We start from the raw sequence: 21,075 nt of genomic DNA, 5'->3' as shown, positions 1-21,075 counted from the left end.
CGACCCTGACGTGGAAACAAGCAGAATGGGGTGGCCAGCTCGGGCACAGCCCCAGCCCCTCCTGGCTGACACTTCACCTTAATACAGGGGAGGGAGGCCACACTGAAGATTCCACCTCAGGCTGGAAAGGCACTGCCGTGTGTGAGGACTGCTTTGAACTTTTCTCTTCTGGATGTCTGCAGACATCTTCCTGCTGGCTGACCCATGACTGCATTAGGGGGGATGCCCAGGGCTGGGAGGGAAGGGTCCAGCCCAAACCAGTTCAAGACGGAAGCTCCCCTGCTGTGGGGCTTCCTCCGGCTGGAGCCTGGCCAGGGGGGGCCGACAGTTCCTGGCACAGGCTTTCTGGAGGAAATGCTGCTACCCCCAGTAAACCTGAGGGCGGAGCTGGTGGACAGTTCAGGGAGCTATGTACCTGGGGTCACTGAGGAGTGCGACAGTGGTGTCGGAGGAGCAGCCGTCTCAGACACAGAAAGGGAAGAAACTTTTCTTGAGCACCTATTATGTGCTAAGCCCCTTCTGAAGGTTAGCTCATTTAACCCTCACAGCAACCCTGAGACAAGGAATTGTTATCCACAAATCCAGATGAGGCTCAAAGAGGTTCAACAGCTTGCCTGAGGCTGCAGAACCAGGAAATGACTGAGTTGAGGTTTGAACCCAGATCTGATTCCAGAGCCCCTGCTCCATCCACCATGCTTACCCTGGACTGAGTCGGCTGTGGTTCTTCTCCCTCCCTGGAGGTCTTTATGAACAGAAACAGGCGGGATATGCGTGAGGTGTGTAGGACAGGGCTGACCCCTCCAGGGAAGAAGCCTGCTAAATTCTTTCCTGGGCTGACCTGTGAGTCAGAGGCCAGCGGGCCTGGGGCTGTCCTGACTTGCGGGCTGACCATTACCTTGCAAGGAAGCAGGTGTTTTCCCACCCAGCAAGGGGTGAGTGAAATGTTTCCAAGAGGTCATGGTGGGGACTGTGATGGTCAGGGCCTGGCATCTAGGAAAAGCTACAGAAACAGCAGGTGTGTGTGTGTTCTGTCCAGCACAGGATGTGTCCACAGCCCCTCTGTAGGAGCTCAGCCTGAAGCCAGGCAACCCATAGGCTTGGCTTGAGGAGGGGGTGAGTAAGTATTGTGGCGGATGCTACTGTTCCACAGAGACAAGGGGATTCCCAGAGCATGGCAATGAGGCTTGGCTGGTCTAGTGTCCACAGCTGAGAAAAGCAGCTGTACTGTGGGTGGGCCACCCTCCCCAACAACGTCTCCTCCTTGGAGAGAAGACATCCATGGGCCGGGCCCTGGGATGCCAGGGCCACCAGAGCCATCAGGGCCCCACAAATGCAGGGTGGCACTACAGAGGATGAGTCTGCCTTTAAACCTCAAGCCAGAGCACAGGCATTCAAATGAGCATTGCTGTGCAAGGCAGACCCCTTGGAATGCACCTGCCTGTTTCAAACATGCTCTGGTATTTCCAGAACTCCTCTTTGGGAACTGCCTTTGGGGTCATTGTGAGCCCACCTCAGCTGTCCTCCTAACCCGTCACCCCGCTTTTCACCAGAAGTGGTGGTATCCCACATGGTCACCCACCTGACCCTCCAGACCTGGCCTAGAGTGAGTTTGGGCTGTTTGCACATATTGAGTCCCTTTCAAGGAAAGGACACAGCCTACGGAACGGATTCACAAGAACGAGCTGAGGCTGGGAAGCTGGCTTCCAGAAAGTGAGTCTAAAGGGGTTTGCAGCCACCTGGAGGGGTCAGCATTGGGTTGGCTGTGTAAGCGCTGGGATTGCTGGGAAGCTGTTAGAAATGAAGCTGGTGGAATTCCCTGCCATTTCCAGGCGACTGGGAAGAGAGGAGTCCGCTGCCCAGTGGGCCAGCTCCTGGGTTGCTCAAGGTGCCAGGGAGTGAGAGGGGGTGGCATGCCCAGGCTTTCTCACAGTGAGGCTCAGGGTCTGCTTATCAGGGCTCAAGTCCTGGGCCACAAGGCCGAGTGCTGGCTCAGCGTGGACCTCGGGCTTGGTGTTCCTAAGTCCCGGCTTGTGACCTTGGCCTACTCGCCTTCTGTAGGCCTCCTCGGCATTTTTGTAGGTGACAAGGGATGGATTAATTCACCTCTGCCAGCTTCTCCAGGCACAGTGAGGGGGAGCATCTGTTCCTGCTCACGGAGGAGCTTTGGGTATTTCTCATGGTCGTCACTCAGGAAGAGCCTAGCATAAGTCGTAAGTAGCAGGCTCCGGGCTGAGCATTTCACACATGTGATCTCCTCGCCACAAGCCTGTGAGGTAGCACTAGTACTGTCTCCATTATGCAGAGAAGGAGAGACTAAGTGACTCGTTCAAGCCGAGAGGCAAAGAAGGGGCAGGCACGAGTCTGACCCAGGACCTGATGTGAATTTGGCTGCAGTGGCCATCTGCTCCTACTACCACCCTCTGTTATTCCCAGGCCCAGCCAAGACACTTTGGGGAAGGGTCTATCCTAGAATCACAGCCCCAAGACAGAGGTGAGCCCCCTGAGTGCTACCAAACTTAGGAAAGTACTCTACTACCATCACCAACCTGTCAGAGTGGCCTCCAGAGGACCCTGTCACCTCCAGGGCTGGGCCCTGACACGCTGAGACCTGCAGCAGGGTTTCTTGACCTCTTTGTAACCCCCTTTGGGAACTGTCATCCCACACACATTCTGACAGGTGACAGGCCTCACCCGACCCCTTGGCTGAGAATTACTGTGAACAGAAGACAGCCTTTCACTGGAATATTCTCATTGGCCAGAAGGATTTTTCTCAAACTTTACTTTCAGAAGTTTGTTTCAAAAAAAAATTTTTTTTAGAGACAGAGTCTCGCTCAGTCGCCCAGGCTGAAATGCAGTGGCACGATCAGAGCTTACTGCAGCCTTGAACTTCTGGCCTCAACCCACCCTCCCACCTCAGTCGCTTGAGTGGTTAGGACTAGAGGAGCACACCACCGTGCCCAGCTGGGAAATTATACTATTCCTTTATTCAGAAAGTATCTATTATGGACCTACTCTACTCCAGGCTCTGGGGGCCATGGTAAACAAGAGGAAATCCTCACTCTTGTGTGGTTTAGTTTGCTTCTTCCAAACAGATGTTGCTCTAGGCCAACCTTCTGCAGCCAGAAGAGATGGTAATGCAGGATCTGTGGGACTCCTGACGGGGTCTGACCTTCCCCTTGGCCCAAATTTCAGTCCCTCTGGCATTCCCAACAGGAGGCTGCCCGCACTCTGCTAGAACTCATTCAGCGATGAAAAGCTCCCCCTGCAGCCCCTGCCTTCTGTCCCCTCTGTCCCCTCGCTGATCCTTGTGTGGAGCTGAACCATCTCACCTCAGCCCCTACTGGGGTCTGAGTCTGCCATCTGCTCCTCTTCACGTGACTCAAGAGTCAGGAGAGGTGGCACCCCAGCACCCTATCCTGGCCCCCAAAATACACGGGGGAAGGAAATTTCATCTGCTTTTCTGCTCAGCCGTCACCTGCAGGGGAGGAAGGTCCTAGACGCAGGTTGTGGCCCTCATGTGGATGCCCACAACATTCAGACAACCTGCTCAGGGTCAGTGTGCTGAAGTGCAGAGAGGCCCCAGGAGGATGAGCAGGACCCTGAAGCTCTGCTGTCCCACTTGAGGGACCCAGAGAGATGCAGCATGGGCCAGGGCAGACAGCATGACACGCAACCTGCCAAAATGTTTGGGCTCCCTGCCTTTGTCACCATTCCCACACCACTGGCCCCAGTGAATCCCCAGGGGAGAGATAATGGGCTGCTGTTTAAAAGAATACAATAATACAGCTCGTTCAGTCGCTTGTGTCAACACTCCAGCTGAATGACAGGCTGAAAAGCAGGCCGGCCAGCCAAGGAAGGTCAATATTGACTCAGGCCCTCTTTCTGGGCCCAGCTTCAGCCTGCATGGACACTGCTGCGGTCCAGCAGCAGCTCAGGCTAGAACAGCCCTCTGACCTCCGTTTATTGTACCTCGAATCCCAACCCTTGCCTATCCCCTCCTGCTGCACAGCACTGGGCTTTCCTGGGCGTACGGTTATTTCTAAGGCAAGACCTGAAGAATGGCTTCCTGGGAGGGATGCAAGCCAGGGACCCTGTCACTATCCTAGATTCTTTTTTTTTTTTTTTTTTTTTTTTGAGACATAGTCTTGCTCTGTTGCCCAGGCTGGAGTGCAGTGGTGCAATCTCGGCTCACTGCAAGCTCCGCCTCCCAGGTTCACGCCATTCTCCTGCCTCAGCCTCCTGAGTAGCTGGGACTACAGGCGCCTGCCACTGTGCCCAGCTAATTTTTTGTGTGTTTTTATTAGAGACGGGGTTTCACCGTGGTCTCGATCTCCTGACCTCGTGATCCGCCCACCTCGGCCTCCCAAAGTGCTAGGATTACAGGCATGAGCCACCGCGCCCGGCCTACCCTAGATTCTCAACAGTCTCTGCACACAGAGGTCTGAGTCCTTAGCATAGGGTCCTCAATGCCTAGCTAGAAGGAACCTCTGGCATCCCTAATCACAAGATTGCCTTTTTTTCTACAGCTCTTAACTTTCCAGACCTCTATTTCACCTCCTTACTTTACACTTACAACACCACTGTGAGTTGGGCTGAACCTGCTTTGCTGGGCCCATTTTAAAGACAGCAGGGAGCTGGAGAGAGAAGGAGGAGGTGAGAAAAGAAAGGTATGCTTATAAAGTGCCCACCACATGGAGAGACTGTGCTAGGTGCTTTTTATTAGTGCATCTAATGGCTAATTGTAGCTACTGCAAGCTCTGTTTTACAGATGAAGAAACTGAGGCTCAGAGAGAAGTAATTGTCCAAGACAGTAAGTGTGGAGCTGGGATTCAAAGTCAGATCTCTCCAACTCCAAACTCCAGGCTTATCCACAATGCCGTGCCCAGAGAAGTCAAATGACCTGCCCTGGATCACACAGCTATGCAGAGCAGAGATGGGACTGGAAACTCGAGCCAGAGGCTCCCTCTGTCCCAGGCAACAGTTGAGGTTCCAGGGTCACCCATGAACACATGAACATGTGTGATGTGCAGGGGATGCTGCTGTTTCTGATGCCCAAGCCAGATCCTCTTCCAGAAATGGCCCCTTCCCTGGGTCACCACGAGGTCCAGAGACCCTGAATTAGGGTCTCTCACTACTCACCCTCCAAGGACCCCTACCTTTACTTTATTCCTACTGCTTTGCTCTAATACCCTCTGACAATAGCTTGCCAAACAGCCAGACTGCCCTCAAAGCTCCCCAGGATGGGAGAACTCGGAGTGGTTTAGCCCTTCCCAACATAGCAGCTGCAGGCGATGAGGCAGTTACTCCCCACAACCGCCCTATGAGGAGGAAGGCATTCGCATTCCCATTTTACAGATGAGGCCATTTATAAGTTTGTAGAGAAGTGAAGCAACTTGTCTAAGGAGTCAAAGGCAAAGTCTGGATGAATTCAAACCCCACTCTCTTCGGTTCCAAATGTGTCTTCCGCCACTGTCCGATATACTATGGAGGAGAATTCATGGCATTGCAGGCTCAACCTCACCTTGCATGGAACCAGGCATTTTTTTACCCAGTGTGGCAACCTGTGCCACACCGGCCACCAAAAACGAGCATGGACACAGACCTGAGCCCCCCTGCCCCCTTCACCCAAGAAAAACAAGGCAGAAAAGCCCCCAAAAAACCACCAGAATGGGGCAGGATACAGAAAACGCAACCTACACCCTGGGAGCTCTTCATGGCTTAGCCTCCAGTGCTCCTAGCAGCACTCACACTCCAGATCTGATGCCACCTGAGCAGGTCTGGAGATCTGGGAATGAGCGATGGGCTGGGATGTGTGGAGCCGCAGCTTCACCTGTGACTCCTGCAGGAGTCTCCCGCGGCTGCCTCCCACCCTGCCCTGCACAGCCACTGGGCCTGCCACCACCTTTTCTGTTTGGGAACCTCTTCCCCGGCATGAATTCCCTGCACTCTGCTGCGGTGACACCCTCACCCAGGACAGGCATCAGACCTGAAGATGGGCCCGGGGGCAGGGCGGGCCATTTGAGGTCTTGACGTCTACCAGCCTACGGTGGGGCCATGGGGCAAAGTGGTGGAAGTGACTTAACATGCACCCACTAAGGATCGAGAGACGGCACCTGGAAGGGACCACCTCCGCTGCCTAGCAGTACCAGGAAGGAGCCAGCCCAGGAGGGCCACCTGCCTGCCACTGTCCCTCCCTGCCTGCTCTTCAAAATGGGTGCAGAAGGCTCTAGGGCTGGGCGCCGCTCGCTCACTCACCTTCCGGTGCCTTCCGCCTCTTCCTCGCGACTCCTCACCCGCACTGGGCCGCTCTCTTAGGCGCTGAGGAGAGGGAAGACCTGGGACCTTGCTGGGCCAGTCCTCCGCAGGCCTGCGCGGAAACAGATCAGAAATGCATTATGGCAAATGTAGCAAGTGTTCCCGCGGGTGTTGCGACTGGCTGGCGTCCAGGCGCTGGGAACCGCCCCGCGCCCGCCTCCCGACTGAACTCCTGGCTCAGGTGCAAGAGGCGGCAGGCTCTTTGCGGGGCTTACGGGGAGAAGGGGACCTTGGGACCAGCACCGCTTCCGGGGCGGCCCCTCTCCAGCCGCACTCCGACCCGGCGCGGCCACCCGGCCCCAGCTCGCAGGCCCCACTGCTGCGCCCTCTCGGGGACGCGAATGCCCCGCGCTGGGCGGGCGCCCGCGGAGGGAGGTCCCGCTCCAGGGGCGCGGAGCTCCAGATGCCTGCGCCCAAGGCCCCTCGCCTGGCGCCGGCTGGTCCCGAACTTCGGGGCATAGGCACCCAGGAAGGGGGCCGCGCGTGTTGGGAGGCCCGTCCTCTCGCCGCGACCCTCCAGGGCAGCCGGGGAACCCACCTGCGGAGCGGGGAGCCCGGGGACGCTCGAAGAGGTCTTGGGAGCCGGGCCCGCCCTCCGCGGGAGGGACCTCGGCGCGGGAACGCCGAGGAGGGGCCGCGCTTACACGTTGGTGCAGCGCCGGCTTCACCTGACAGCGATTTTGATTTCAGGGTGTGGCCTCAGGTAGGACGCGGCACCGAACCCAGAGCGCGGGAGAAGTTGCCGATGGTCGCTGGGGCCTTGGCCAGGAGCCCCTCTGCCCGAGGGGCTCCCTGCTGCTCAACTCTTTCTCTCCACCAGCTTGGCCCCAGCTCCCGCCCGCCCTTCGCCTCCAGGCCCTGGCCTGGCCACAGCCGCGGGGACCTGCCTGCGGCTCCACGCCCCAGTGGCCGCCTCGCGAAGACCCGTCCTGGAGAACCAGCTGGGCGCCGGCTGTGTGTAATCACCTCGTTCGCTGGCATCGCAGATGCACGCTCCAGAGCCGCGGGCCGACTCTCCCGGGCCTGAGCGGGGCCGCGTGTGCCCACCCACACATCCTGGAGAGCCCACGCGGGAGCCGGAAAACCTGTCACCTTGGATGATCTGTCCCATGTGGACAGGGCCCCAAGACTGTGCTGGGGTAGCCCCTTGCACAGGCAGGAAAGCAGGATTTAAGGGATTCCAGTTCCCTTGTCAGACCTTGCGCAGTCCTAAGTCCTGAGGACTTTCTAGCCTGAGAGTCCTAGGGCAGGAGAACCGCACCCCCAGAGCGGCTAGGGCCTGTTCCGGAGCCCCTCCGCCTGTGATTTTGTTCCAGAGTCGGCATCCTCTGCTTGTCCTCAGCAGTCCCTGCCTAAGATCAGAATGGCCATTCCAAGGGGCTCACTCCTGGCTGCCCCTGTGCCATGTTTCTTTTGGGGTACAGGGTGTTTTCTATACTGGGGGAAGGGACAGGGATCACCTGTCTCTTTCCCAGATAAAGAAGTGAGAAGACCTTTGCTCTCCTTGTCTTGGGGCCCCAGAGAGAGGCTGTGTGCTGGCTGAGAGCTGAGGAGGTTCTGGCTTGGAAACTCAGTACATGTGGACTCCAAATGGCTGCCCTCAAGTGGTGGCTGGGTGACTGCCAGTGTCACAGAGCGGGGACCAAGGACAGTGCAGGGATTTCAAAAATCATTGTTGGGCACCTCAGACTTCAGTGATTAACTGAGGTCACTATGGCCACTTATTTTTATTCACTGATTCTTTAGACGCATCAGTCTACTCACGGCCCAATCTTTTGCATTACAGGCTGTAATGGTTTCACACAGTTCACTCTAAGGCGCCCACCAAATAGAGCTCAGGCAACCCGTGGGAACCTGCCAGTCCCAAACAGGTCTGTACCCTGTGTAGCTGCACCACAAGCCCAATGCCCTCAGCTTTCCTAGGGAAAGCATGGTGCCAGGTGCAGATGCTGGCCCTGTGTGCTGTGGGACAGTGGTGTGGGAGCCAGCCAGCTAACCATACCCTGCTGCCATCCCCAACATCCCCAACACATATTTATATTTAGTTTTTGTTCTCCTCCCCTTACTCTGTCGTCTCCTCCTCCTCCTCTTTGTGTCTTTCCCACGCAGATTCTTTCTCTTTCCTCTGACTGGACAATACTATAGGCCTGACCCGCTTAGACAAACTCTGACCGCCTGTGGTCACCCAGGAAGCTGACTGCTAGGCCTCGGATGAGGGGGCAGTGGGAGGGGGACCAGGTGATATCAGAATGGCTCCCCCCACAGATTCGTTACCCAAGGACATGGGTGCACTGGTCGAATGCTGGCTGCAGAAGCAGAATGTGCTGCGTGGAGGTGGGAGAGATTGGTTGCCGAGGATTTGAAATGAACCATGAACTAAAGCTAGAATGAAATGCATTATATTGTCTAACCTAGAATCGACACCCTGAATTATTTTTACTGATTCATGAATGCACCTGTGAATTATTTTCTTTTGCTACAAATGCCTTATATACCCAAACCACAGCTCCGAGAAGTACTTTTGAACAGAACTACAATAAAGTATAAATGTTAGATTATTACCAGAAACGAACTGATATTTAATTTGGTTTGAATCCAGGCTTAGGTACCCTAGAATGGTGACTAGCCAAGTCCCATCCTCACCCTATAGAGAATAACTCTAGGAAACCTTGGGTTCCTCCCACCCCTTGAGAGCTACAGTGGGTTTGGGCCTTGAGAGAGGCAGAGGGTCAAGTTAGACTGACCAAGGAGGTGATGAGTTCCCCATCACTGGAGGTATTCAAGAATAACTGTCAGTTGGGTAGGCCAGAGAACTGGATACAAGACTAGACTAGGGAATCCCTCAGGTCCATCACAACGCCAGTTTTCTGCACTTACAGTCTCATCTACACGAGGTTCAGCTGCACTGGGTTGCACAATCCGCCCCGTTGCCACGCCCCTCCCCACACATTGAGACAGCTGGGAATACACACTGAATCATCCATTCAGGGTAGGTCCTGAGTGATTAATTCCTGTGTGTGACTCTCCCCCTTCTCTATTCTCCTCTGATCCATGCCCAGCTCAGCCCTGCCCAGGAGGAAAGGGCAGAACAACAGCACAGGAAGTGTCAGGAGCAGTCTGGGGACAGTGTCTCCTGCAGCATCCATGTGCCACCCTCTGGCCTTGTTCCCAGGTTGCTGTGCTGAGCACAGAGGGCTCCAGGCACATCCTCCTTTGAGGAGCCTTGGCTACTGGCACAGACCTTCTGGTTGAAGGAATTGTCCAGGCACTCGCATTCTACAAATTGGGTAGGATCTCTGGAAGAGACACCCAAAACACATTTCACCAGGGGACACGGCTCTTGGAGTGGTGCCATCTCAGAGGCACTGGCAGGCCAGTATGGTTTGGGAGGGCAGCAAGGTGGGCACATCGGGTGGGGCAGGCACTTCCCGGTTATCCCTCAGCCTGTGGCTGTCAGGGCCTGTTGTAACATCTGAGCGCCAACAGCCAGGGCTGAGTGCTCGGGCTAGGGCCAAAGAGGAAAGATAGGGATCAGCTTGTGGTTTAGAAAGACAAACACATTATCCCTTCCCTGCATCTTTCTGCTCCATGACTTGAAAAGTTTCCTGGGGATGAGGAAGGCGACTAACAAGCTCTTTTACTCCATTCAGACTCCTTCCTCTGGGTGACTCTGCCCTCCCCTAATAATAGAAATAATAATGGCTGCCAATGACGGCATGCTTCCCATGGGCCAGGCCCCGTACAAAGCTATGTACCTGTGCTACCTCCCTTAGTCTTCACAAGAACCCTGGGATGGAAGTCCTGTACAATTATTATTCGCATTTTACAAATGAGGAAACTGAGGCTCGGAGTGGTTAAAGAACAGCTGAAGGTCTCATAATTACTGCTATAGACTGAATGTGTCCCCCCAAGATTCATCTGTTGAAACTACGTCCCCCCAAGATTCATCTGTTGAAACCTAATCACTAATACGAGGGTATTAGGAGGTGGGGTTGTTGGCAGGTGGTTAAGTCACGAAAGCAGAGCCCTCATGAATGGGATTCATGCCTTTATGAAAGAGGCCCCCAGAGAGATCCCTGGCCCTTTCCATCATGTGAGGTTATAGCAAAAAGACAGCCAGCTCTGAACCTGGAAGCAGGCCCTCACCAGACACCAGATCTGCCAGCACCTTGCTCTTGGGCTTCTCAGCTTCCAGAACTGTGAGAAATAAATTTCTGTTGTTTATAAGCCACCAGTCCATAGTATTTTGTTATCCAGTCCAGAAAGACTAAGTAAGCCAGTTACTGAGTGGAGGAGCTGGAATTTGAACGGAAGTGTATTTGACCCCAAAGGTGGTGCTCTCAACTCTGCTGCTTAGAGGCTGCTGGTGCCATGGAATGTTTGAACAGGCAGTGGGGAGAGACCAACTCAGACCTTAATATAAGGCATTTGTATTTTAAAAAATCTCTGCCCAGGAAGGCTGTCACATGAGACACAAGAGGGCTGGGGGCGGGGGTAGGAGGACTGTCCCTCCCTATTTCTGTGTAACACATGAGGACCCCCACATGGCACTGGGTGTGAGGGGCAGAGGGGTCCTCAGATTCCCCCACTCTGTCACTGAGTTCCCTGCTAGGAATCAGGTGCTAGGCTTTCCTGGCCACAAGCCAGCACCCTGCCTGAAGTTCCTGCATCTCACATCTGCCCTTCACAGACCCAGATGGCCCAGTCACCTCAGGCCCTCAAGCAGGACCTGCTGGGGAGGTGGGGGCACGTGTGCTGGATGCTTGGCAGGAGGAGCCCTGCGGAGCCGGGGCTCCTAGAGGGGTCGCTGCCCACTCACCCTGGAGCCCGAAGCCTGGGAGAGAGGCACTCTTGGGAGAAAATCCCTTCCTCCCCCTCTCCTCCAGGCTGCCCAGCACCTGCTTCTTCCTGCCCCTCACCCTGATGGGACTACCCATCTCTCTCTGCTGATGGGACCAAGAGGGAGGTGCAAACCTCTGAACCTTCGAGCATCTGGAAGTGTGAGCCGAGGGAGCTGACACTGCCAGGACCTTGGGGTCCCCAGGCAGGAGGGAAGTTGACGGAGTCTAGCTGCAGAGCCATGGAGTCCTGCGGATGGGAGCCCTCTTGCCTCTCAAGACTTAAAGCATGTCTCTGGCCTCACTTTCCTGATGCGTGTAATGGAAAGAGTACCTCCCTCCCTAGGGAAGGTGGTGGAATAATAAGGTCTAGAGCATTGGGGTACAGGGCTATGGAGGAGCAGCACCCCCAAATGGGGTGAGAGGTTCTTAACCCTCAGCCCTCACAGCTGCGGAAGGGACCAAGGAGAAAGCTCCCCTCCCCGACCCCGGGCATGCACACGGGAGCTTGGTTTGATGTGTCACGGAGTAGAATCCCAGGATTCGTCCAGAAAACAAGGCTACCACTTGCTACTAAATCAACCCAACAGGTCTGTTCACCCCAGGTTCCAGAAAGAGAGCCCAGCGCCAGGGAGTAGCACTGTCTGGGGCCTGGTTAGGTGTTTTGGAAAAGTCCATGGGTCCCCACCCGGCTGCTGGACAGATGTGTCCTGCTGATACCCTGGGCCTCAGCAGAACCTCGAGCCTCTCTCTCTCTGCCTGCCTTTCCAGGTTCTGCGTCTGCACTAGGCTTCCTGTGCCAGTGAGAATATATAAAACCATCCTCCCCAAACACAACCTGACACTGGGGGCTAAACCAGCTTGACAGTCCCAAAGGGGCCTGGTGACCCCGGGAGGAGCCCCTCAGATGGAGGGACCATTGCAGGCTGCGGTGCCCGTCCCAGGTGCATCCTGGGCTACCCTGGGAAGGGCTGGGGAACAGCAAGAGCCAGATCCGTGGTAAGGACACTCATTTTAGAGACATGATGGATTCATTTAATATCTTCTCGCTACAATTGCTTTGCAGCGCCTGCTCTTAATGGCCTCCAAAGTTCCATCCAAATATCTTTTGCTGGCAGTTTAGCTCTCTGGCTGGCATTTTTGCTGGCAGAACTAACAGCTGGATGCCTCCTTGAATGGGAAACTTTCATTATCTTGTCTTCTCTCTTCTGAGCTTCCAGTGACTGCCCCAGGTCTGAGGCTGGAGCAGGGCTGTGACTGTGACACCCCTGCGTGGAGCCCAGTGGCTGACTTTCAGGAAGGACAGGTGAGTGTAGGGGAGCAGAGGCCTGTGCCTGACTAGGGGAGGGCCCAGGCCCAAGCTCCAAGGAAGAAAAGGGGGTGTGAGGAAGCAAGGTATTTGTTGCCTGAGGCCCACCTCCAAAACTTTGGGCAGGACACCTTAGCTCCAGATGCACAAAACTCACAGGCTCTGGGCTGTGCAGCCCCCTAGGAACACTAACTAGCTGGCCCCAGAGTCTGTGGACCTCTGCATGTGCCTTGGGTCAGAAGGCATGACCTGTCTAACTGCCACATGGCGTGTCTGTGCCATGCTGCCATCCTTCTCAGGGTCCTCCCTTCCCCAGCATTCTGGAACACACCGGATAGAACCCCTTGACTGCTGCAGGGGTGGTTGGCCTGCTGGGACATTTATTTGAACGCTGACATAGGAGGGTTCTGGTAACACCACTGCCACACCCTCGTCAATGGCTGGTACAACAGCCTCTGCTAGGATGATGGACCTCATCATCCATGAGGCAGCCCCTCCTCCTGTCCCGACCACCCTCTCCTCGACAGGAGCCCTGAATGCCTGCTCACTGGCGGCCTTGCATTCTTTCCCCCTGGGGCCGGCTCCATCCCTCCCCAGGATCTGAGACCTCTACCTCTCCCCACCTTTCTGGATCCCAGACACATCATCATCAAGATACACTCTAGTGGAATAGAAAAAGTCTTCTTGTCTAGCTTGGGCCTGGTGACCGGTGACAAGTGACAGGCCTCCTGCTTCTGGGAACTGACCTCTGATGGTGGCTATTGGACATGTAAATGCCTGCCTGGGGTCAAAAGTCTACACTGATAAGAAGATCATCTGAAGAACAGGGCCTCCCAGGTGCCTCCCCTACCCTCTGCCCCAGAATCTCCGTTTAATCTCTGACACTCATCATGACTCCCTTCTTTGGCTTCAGACATGAAGTTACCTGGGACAAAAAGAACTTGAATCAATCAATTTATAAATTAGTTAGATCTCTTCATCAGGGAGTGGCCTGGTCCCCAAGAATGGCCTGGGTGCCATGTGCAAAGTTTATCCTCGGGAAGCACTTGACTGACAAGCGTAGGCTGGGCTGTGGTTTCGGGTCCAGCAGAATGCAGGGGGGATGGCAGGAGGCACCCAAATAGCACAATAGAAACAAAGGGGGGACCTGCCCAGCCTCCCAATGTGTCAGGCCAGTCCGCCTCTCCCAAGCCATCAAGTTACCCAGTGGCGCTGCCTGCTCCTGCATGGGCCCCTTGGTAGCACGGGGGTGGGGGAGCAGCCTGGGTAGTAAGAGTGCTGGGCAGGCAGCTGGGGATCCCTGGGCTGGAAACTGACTCTGCCATTAGTTAGCTGTGTGGCCTCAGGACCCACTTTCCTTCTCTGGACCTCTGTTTCCCACTCTAAAATTATGGGGGCTGGATGAAACATTCTCTGGGAACTCCCTTTGGCTTGAATGTGCTACAGCAATCTGAGATGGCCAGCTCTTTCCTGGGGCAGCCTTTTCCTCCTCAGAGCTCCTCTTTGCTGACCTGGGACTGTGCTCTGGTGGTGCAGGAGGCTGTGGCATAACTGGTCCCCTTGCTCCCTCCACCCTCTGTGCTTTCTTGCATAATTCCATAAGCTGAAAGAAAGAAAATGGAGGCTGGAGCCTCTCCAGGCGAGGAAGCTGAGCCACAGAACCAGTCCTCCCGGTTTTAAAGTTTTAACCCTGCTGCTGCTGCTGCAGCAGCCTTTAGGAGTCCTGGTCACCAGGCAGGCAGGCAGGCAGCAGGAGGCCTTGGGCAAGGTGACTGGTTTGTTGCTATCTGCACTGAGTTGAGTGGGCTGGTCCCCGCTGCACTGGGATCAGAGATCAAAACACAGCACCAGCTGAACTGAGCTTTCTGAACCTGCTTCCCGGGACACCCAGAGGATCCCTCACCAGGTCCTTGACAGCCTGAAGGACACAGCTCTGCTTCCAGCCCCTTAGCAAGAGGCCCAAGGAGCTGAGTGCATGGAGGCTGTGGGCAGACCAGAGCGCAAGAGATTGTTGCCTGGGCAGAGAGACACTGGGATTTGCTGACCGAGGCAGCACTTTTGGGGAATAGGTTGCCACGGAGAATCCACAGGTGTGCAAAAAAAGTCATCACTGTCCCTCCATGAATACTTGGCTCTCTGCCCTGCCTAATGTGTCGTGATGAGGTTTTGTAGGAAATGCTGGCCAGCAGAGGTGTCCCTTTGCTGGGGCCGAGGGAGTTGCGGCCTCTCACGGAGTTATGAGGGAACCTGTTTTTTCACATGTGAGTTCCCCCAGCCCAAGAAAGCCTGTAATGCTCTGGGATTGCCTCGTTTTTCTTAGGTGAATAAGCTTTAGGATTACCTTTCCTAAATTCATAGAACAGATAATCCTTTGTAGAAAAAACAGGCCGGGTGTGGTGGCTCACATCTGTAATCCCAGCACTTTGGGAGGCTGAGGTGAGTGGATCACCCGAGGTCAGGAGTTCCAGACTAGCCTGGCCAACATGGTGAAACCCCGTCTCTACTAAAAATACAAAAATTAGCCGGGCATGGTGGTGGGTGCTTGTAATCCCACCTACTTGGGAGGCTGAGGCAGGAGAATCGCTTGAACCCGGGAGGCGGAGGTTGCAGAGAGCCAAGATTGCGCCACTGCACTCCAGCCTGGGCAATAAGAGCAAAACTCCATCTCAAAAAAGAAAAAAAAGAAAAAGAAAAAAAAGAAGAAAAGGAATAAAAGAAAAAACAAAAGTCTCTGAGATGGAGCCTCACGATTACTGGCAATGTTTTTTTTTTGTTTTTGTTTTTTGTTTTTTGTTTTTTTTTTGAGACAGAGTCTTGCTCTGTGGCCAGGCTGGAGGGCAGTGGCACGATCCCAGCTCACTTCAACCTCCGCCTCCCGGGTTCAAGCAATTCCCCTGCCTCAGCCTCCCGGGTAGCTGGGACTACAGGCATGCGCCACCACGTCCGGCTAATTTTTTGTATTTTTTAGTAGAGACGGGGTTTCACCGTGTTGGCCAGGATGGTCTCAATCTCTTGATCTCGTGATCTGCCCACCTCGGCCTCCCAAAGTGCTGGGATTACAGGCGTGAGCCACTGCACCTTGCCCACGATTACTAGGCATTTCTAAGCCACTTGCCAGAGTGATCCAGGAGCCTGCCGTGGCCCCGCCTGGCCCCTCTGCCTGCCACATCACCAAGTGTATGCTTTAGATGGGGCTTAGCAGAACACAGTTCCTCATGCAGTTAGGACCAGCGTGTGAAAAACGCTTCCAGGTCTCAAAAGGAGTAGGGCCAGGGCCACAGCCCGGCTCTCGATCCCTTCACTAGGAGCAGCCCACTTCAAGTCCTCAAGACCTCCAAGTCTAGACCCCAGAAGGAGGAGTCTCAAGTTATTCCTTAGAAAGCCTCAGTGGACAAACAATGTGCTATTTGGGAAAAAAATACACCTGGCATTATTGTTTCTTCCCAGCTTTCCTGGGCATTCTGAGAGCTTTCGTTTCTCCTCAGAGGAGGGTTCTTTCAAAGTCACCTCCTCCGTGAAGCCTTTCCTGATGCCCCCGAACAAGGTATGGTCTCTCCTGGCACTTTGTTCCTCTGACACCAGTTATCATCATGGTGATAATAGTTATCTCTTGCTGAACATGTACGTACGTGCCAGTCATGCCATTCAGAGCATTCACTTATTATCTTATTTAATCCTCTCAACAACCCTAACTCATAGGTACTATAATTATCTCTGTTGGACAGGAGAGGAAATTGAGATCCAGAGACATGAAGTAACTTGCCCGAGTCACCAGGAAGAGGCAGCACCGGGCCTGAAGCTCACACTGCTGACTTCATGTTAACCAACCACCATCCTGCCTCTTCCCGCCCTGGTCTATCTCCCTGAGCCTTCACCTCCTCCTGCAACTGCAGATAGAAGCTGCTTCTTCCTTTGTTTGTCATTCTCAACTTATCTTTTTTGTCCATCTTTATAAAGTTCTATGTTAAGAACCATTGCACAGTATTGGTGTAAACTTATAAATCATCTGGGCTGGATGGGTCATGGCTGCCAACTTCAACGATGAGTCGGACCCAGAGTGGGCAAAAGGACGAAGCCACCCGGGGGCTGATGGTGGCTTTGTGGCTCTGCTTGTTTCTGGCGCGGTTGGCCCCACGCTCAGCTCAGCTTTCCTCTCCACTGCTCTGCTGCAGGACTATGATCATCCCCAGGGCAAGAGCTCTGTCCTGCTTTGTCCACGCCCTCTTCCTGCCACCAGTGCTTGCACCTAGTAGTCAGGCCATGGCTGTCATCTGCTTGGCAGCCTGTGTGCCAGAACAAGGTGCTGCCTGGACCCCACACCCTGCCAGGAAGAGACACGGTCCCCTTTATCTCACATCTCACTCTTCTTGCCTTAGCCCTTCCTGGGCCCTAGGGCTGAGCTCTGGTGGGGTGGAGGGCGCCTCCTCAGAAGAGGACAGCTTCCCAGGCCCAGGCAGACTGCTCGCCCTGGGCAGGAGGGCCAGCCTTGGCTTCAGCAAGTTGAGAACTCATTCTGCCCTCAGAAGCTTCCATTTGCAATGCTCCTCCCCAACCTGCTGGCTAGTCCACCTCTTTCTACCAAGGAGGCTCCCAGAAATAAGCTGTCTCCTTGAGGCCCGGTAGGTGCAGGCGGCCAGATGCCTCCTGATAAGCTTTACTGGCATCCTTCCTGCTGCTCAGGTCTCAGGCACTGCTTCCACAGCCTGGGCCTTCCTGCTCAGGGCGATGAGGGCATCTTACGGGAAGGACTTTCTGCTTCAGTCCACAGGACAGCGTCCCATGAGTCCTTCCCGCCTTCTGCACCCAGAACACTGTATGCAGTGGGCATCTCTGGGCCATTTGGGTGAGGAATTCAATCTCTCAGTGTCTTAGCCTCTTCCCTGCCCAGTCACCTATGCAGAGGGCCTCTCCCACAGAAGCGGGCTGGCATAAGAAGGCCAGCTGTCTGGAGTCCTCCCTGAGCCCTCAGGACCCCAGGCAGCCTTTTCCTTTCCTGCTCAGCCTGCCCTGGCTCCTACTGTCTGCTCCCTCCTGGCCCAACCTGCTGCCTGCTGCTTGCCTGCTGTCTGCCTAGTGCTCGACAGCCTCGGCCCCTCTGCCCCCAACTGGGCAGCAGCCGCTGCTCAGCTCTGCATGCATGGAAGACTCCTAGGCACAGAGTCACCTTTTGTGAGGCAGCAGGAGATACCCCCACAGCTGGGGCATTCTCATCCGGGAGCCAGGTGTGGGAATTCACTGGCATGAGAGACACTTATGGGTTCCTCCTGACTCTGAGCACATGTGCTCCTCCAGGGCAGGGGACTTTTTGGTCATCCTTAGGAGTTGTGCACAGGGCGGGCTTTCTTTGGCTAGTGACCCCACCCACTGCACCCTCCCTGTGTCTGGCAAGTCCGGGAGGGCCCAGAGCACTCACAAAGCATCACTTTGTCTTCGGGGCACTGGACAGGCCGTGCAGTCCCCACACTACCCCTCTCAGGTGCACGGAGCTTCCATCCAAATCAGCTGCTCCCAGAAGGGCTTGCCTCTGGTGCTGACCCTTCCCTGACCAGGCTCTCTGTCACTAGGGCTCCCAGGTGCCACCTCCAAGCCTGGGCCAGGACAACCGCCAGGGAAGCCTGCCTGCAGAGGGGACTCCTTGCTTGCCCCAAAGGCCTCAACCCCAGCTAGATGAGCTCCCGTGGGGCTGAGTCCCAGGCCCACCAGGCCTGGGGGCCACACGGCTCCTAAGCTCATCCTCTCCTCCTGCAACCCAGTTCCCACCAGAACCAGCCTCAGGAAGACCCCAAGCAGAACAGCACAAACCTCTTGGTGTACAATGCCAGGGAAAAGACAACTGGAGACCGCAGGACATTAGCCTTGCTTCCTGGTGGGGCCCAGTGCTTTATAAACCCGAGCTCACTGGGCCCGATGTCCCCGAAGCTGACCAGGTCATCCACCCTGCAGCAGGGGTGGGGAGACCGAGGCCTGTGAGGAGTGACCATGCTTGGCCAGGCAGCTCCCTGAACCTGCCCTGATGCTGAGTTTCAGAGTCAGAATCTGTGCCAGGTAAAACCCAGCCAAAGGGTGTGACTTGGAGCCTGGGACCCAGCAGTGCTCCCTAAATATTTGTGGAATGAATACACAAGGGAAATGTCCCAGAGGTGGTAAAGTGAGAGGGACCTTGGATGGGGGTGTCCTGGTGGCACTGGCTTGGCCCAGCAGGGGCAGGAAGCACATGCAGGAAGAGCAGAAACAAGCACCTCTCCCTCTAGCTAGGGAGCCAGAGTCCAGCTGGGATTGGACTGTTTCACAATCAATCTGGAAAGAAGGTAGCAGGTCGGGTGGGGAGTGGAGCCCCTTGACCCAGGAACCCACAGCTGTGAAGTTAACCTCCCTGTCCCAGGTGGGAGGCAGCCTGGACACCTTGGCACCCCCATCCCTAGCCCAGGAATCCGGAGCATGCAGCAACAGTGGGGACCTTACCGTGGCTGCTCCTTCTGGGCAGCGGGCCCTGCGTTCTCCACTGCAGGCTGGTGCTTGTCTCTAGCCCAGGAAGCGGCACTCCCTTCAGGCAAAATAGAAAAAAAAAAAAAAAAAAAAAGGAAAAGAAAACCTCAGTGCTTTTCTCACCCAGCCTCTTCTCTTGAAGGCTCCTGGTTGGTGTTGTCCTGCCGCTGTGGGCACACAGCCTCCCTCCCTCTGGCAGCTTACTCACTGGTGCCCGCAAAGCTGCCAGCTGTGTGGGGGAGAAGGGACCTCCCCCCTCCTCCTGACACACACTGGGGCATGCCCTGTGGGGACCAGGGGCTTGAGGTGGCACCCGCTGGGTCCTGATCATGGGGAAGCTGTGTCCTGGCCAGCACCCTTCTCACTGAATGTGTCCCTGTGAGCTCAGCAGATACGCACATGGGTGCTGCCTGGCCCTGCATAAGAGAGTGACAAGGTTCTTGGTAGGAAGCTGTTTCCTTGGTACCCAGGCCTGCCAGAATGAAAGGGCAGCTGATGGGCTGTCCAGCCCCCCAGTGATGGGCTCTCACCCTGGCCAGCCCCTCCGGACGGCTTCCTACCTGGGCATCTTGCTGTATCTCTGTCCTGTGCACCCAGACAGGGCCTGGGCCTGCCAGGGCTGGCAGCTACTCCTCACCCTGCTCAGGCCGTGTGTCTGGCGTCCCCTCTCCCTGACGCCCATCTCAGGGCCTGCGCCCACCCAGCATCAGTTAAGATAAACTCCTGTCAAGCCCCCAGCCAGCTCTCTGCTGGACCCAGCTGCTGTCCCCAGCAAGGGGACGGCACACACACTGGCTTACACACTCTCGCACTCACACACACGTGGGTCCACGCCCAGCACAGAGCCACCTACCTGCCCAGGCCAGCCTAAGCCAATCCAGCCTCGCTCTCCAAATGCCACTCCGACCCCAGAAGCCACTCCTTTACAGAAACATCCCCGTGGGAGATGAGTTCAGAGCCAGTCCGGGAGGACTCCAGTCAGCTCGGACAAGACTGCCCTTCTGTCCCAACACCTCCAGAGGACACACACGGACAGCCTGACCACCATATCTGCTATTGCACTCTGCCTGCCGCCACAGCCCCCGGGGCACCTCTGGCCCCCACAGCGTCTTCCATATCTTTAGGGGGTGGCAGCAGACTCACAGCAAGTCCCATCTTCCTGGAGCCCAAGGTAGGGAGGGGAGAGCTAGAAGGGGCGGGACTCAGGTGCAGCTCCAAGTTTCCAGCTCCCAAAATAATCAGATGCAAAGAAGAAGCAAGAACAGCTCGAGGCGGGCGGTGACTCAGTGCTAGTGGGCCGGCTTAGTCACCTGGATGGCTGCTGGCGGCTCCTGGCACATCAGGACGGGAGCAGCGCCCTCCCCCACCTGCCTGGACCGTGGCTGTCTCCGGAGTGTGGCCGCGCAGCCCAGCGCCCAGGGCTGCCTGGCAGGCGAGGCCGCTCCACCCCGCTCCCGCCCATCAGGGCCCAGCGGCCCCGGCTGCGGCGCGCCCCTCCTCCACCGTGCGCCCCGGCTCACTTTGGGATTTCTCCATTAAATCCTCAGGCATCGACCTGCTCCTTTGGGGCGCCGAGCTGCTCCAACGTTGCTTGGCAATTTTGATATCGTCGGGGGTTGCCATGGGGAGGAAGGTGATGTCATTGACACAAAAAACCCACTGAATTTACAAATCAGCTGGGGCTGGAGCTATTTATAAAAACACGTTTTTCTCTGCCTTTCTTTGCTGAAGGGGAGGAGGAGGAGGGGCTGCCTGCCGGGCTCGGGGTGAGCCTCCCTGCTGTCCTTCCTACCCTTGCCCTAGAGAAGCCAGACCTCCTTGGCTCACCCCCACCCCCACCCCCCAGAACTTGGAGCTGCATTCAGACCTGGCAGGTGCTGGTCTCAGCTGGTTTTGCTTCGAAGGCTGAGAGTGGCACATGGGATGTAAGGCAGGGTGGGTGCTGGCTTCCTGGGCTGGCAGGGACCAGAAACCAGTTACTCAACCGGGTCCCTTTATTTCACTGCCCCTGGTCAGAAACGGAGGCATTTGCTGGTGAGGCAGCTTGAGCTCCTTGATGTGCCCCCCTGCCAGCTCCCTGGAGCACCTGGTGGATCCCAGCCTTCCACAGTGCCCTCCCCATCCCTA

The 21,075-nt window shown here is 55.8% G+C and overlaps 2 protein-coding genes across 9 annotated transcripts in view; one reads left to right on the top strand and one right to left on the bottom strand.

The window, feature by feature from the left end:
• Window positions 1-20,631, bottom strand: part of PAK6 (p21 (RAC1) activated kinase 6) — a 38,309-nt gene extending 17,678 nt beyond the window's left edge. Inside the window, exons 1-3 of one of the 8 annotated variants that reach the window (XM_055278701.2) lie at window positions 20,469-20,631; window positions 18,925-19,006; window positions 6,256-6,367 (exon numbers count right to left, since the gene is read on the bottom strand). The gene's annotated coding sequence lies outside the window, so the exon portion shown is untranslated. Of the gene's footprint in view, window positions 1-2,546; window positions 2,628-6,255; window positions 6,368-6,530; window positions 6,626-6,853; window positions 6,976-18,264; window positions 18,285-18,924; window positions 19,007-19,508; window positions 19,748-19,801; window positions 20,446-20,468 lie in introns of those variants that run through there. The other 7 variants (XM_055278698.2, XM_063639091.1, XM_055278699.2 and 4 more) reach the window with 7 other exon arrangements.
• On the top strand, window positions 223-8,883 carry LOC129482642 (collagen alpha-2(I) chain). The gene is made up of 5 exons (XM_055278729.2): window positions 223-525; window positions 741-932; window positions 1,644-1,710; window positions 6,497-6,887; window positions 7,006-8,883. The coding sequence occupies exons 1-5, from the start codon at window positions 223-225 to the stop codon at window positions 7,340-7,342; spliced, it is 1,290 nt and encodes a 429-aa protein (XP_055134704.2). The 3' UTR covers window positions 7,343-8,883.
• Window positions 20,632-21,075: the final 444 nt, after the last annotated feature.

This window comes from Symphalangus syndactylus, chromosome 5 (assembly GCF_028878055.3).
Source record: "Symphalangus syndactylus isolate Jambi chromosome 5, NHGRI_mSymSyn1-v2.1_pri, whole genome shotgun sequence".
Lineage (NCBI taxonomy): Eukaryota > Metazoa > Chordata > Mammalia > Primates > Hylobatidae > Symphalangus > Symphalangus syndactylus.
The sequence above is the reverse complement of the archived record's forward strand: the minus strand, read 5'-3'. Positions and strand labels throughout refer to the sequence as shown.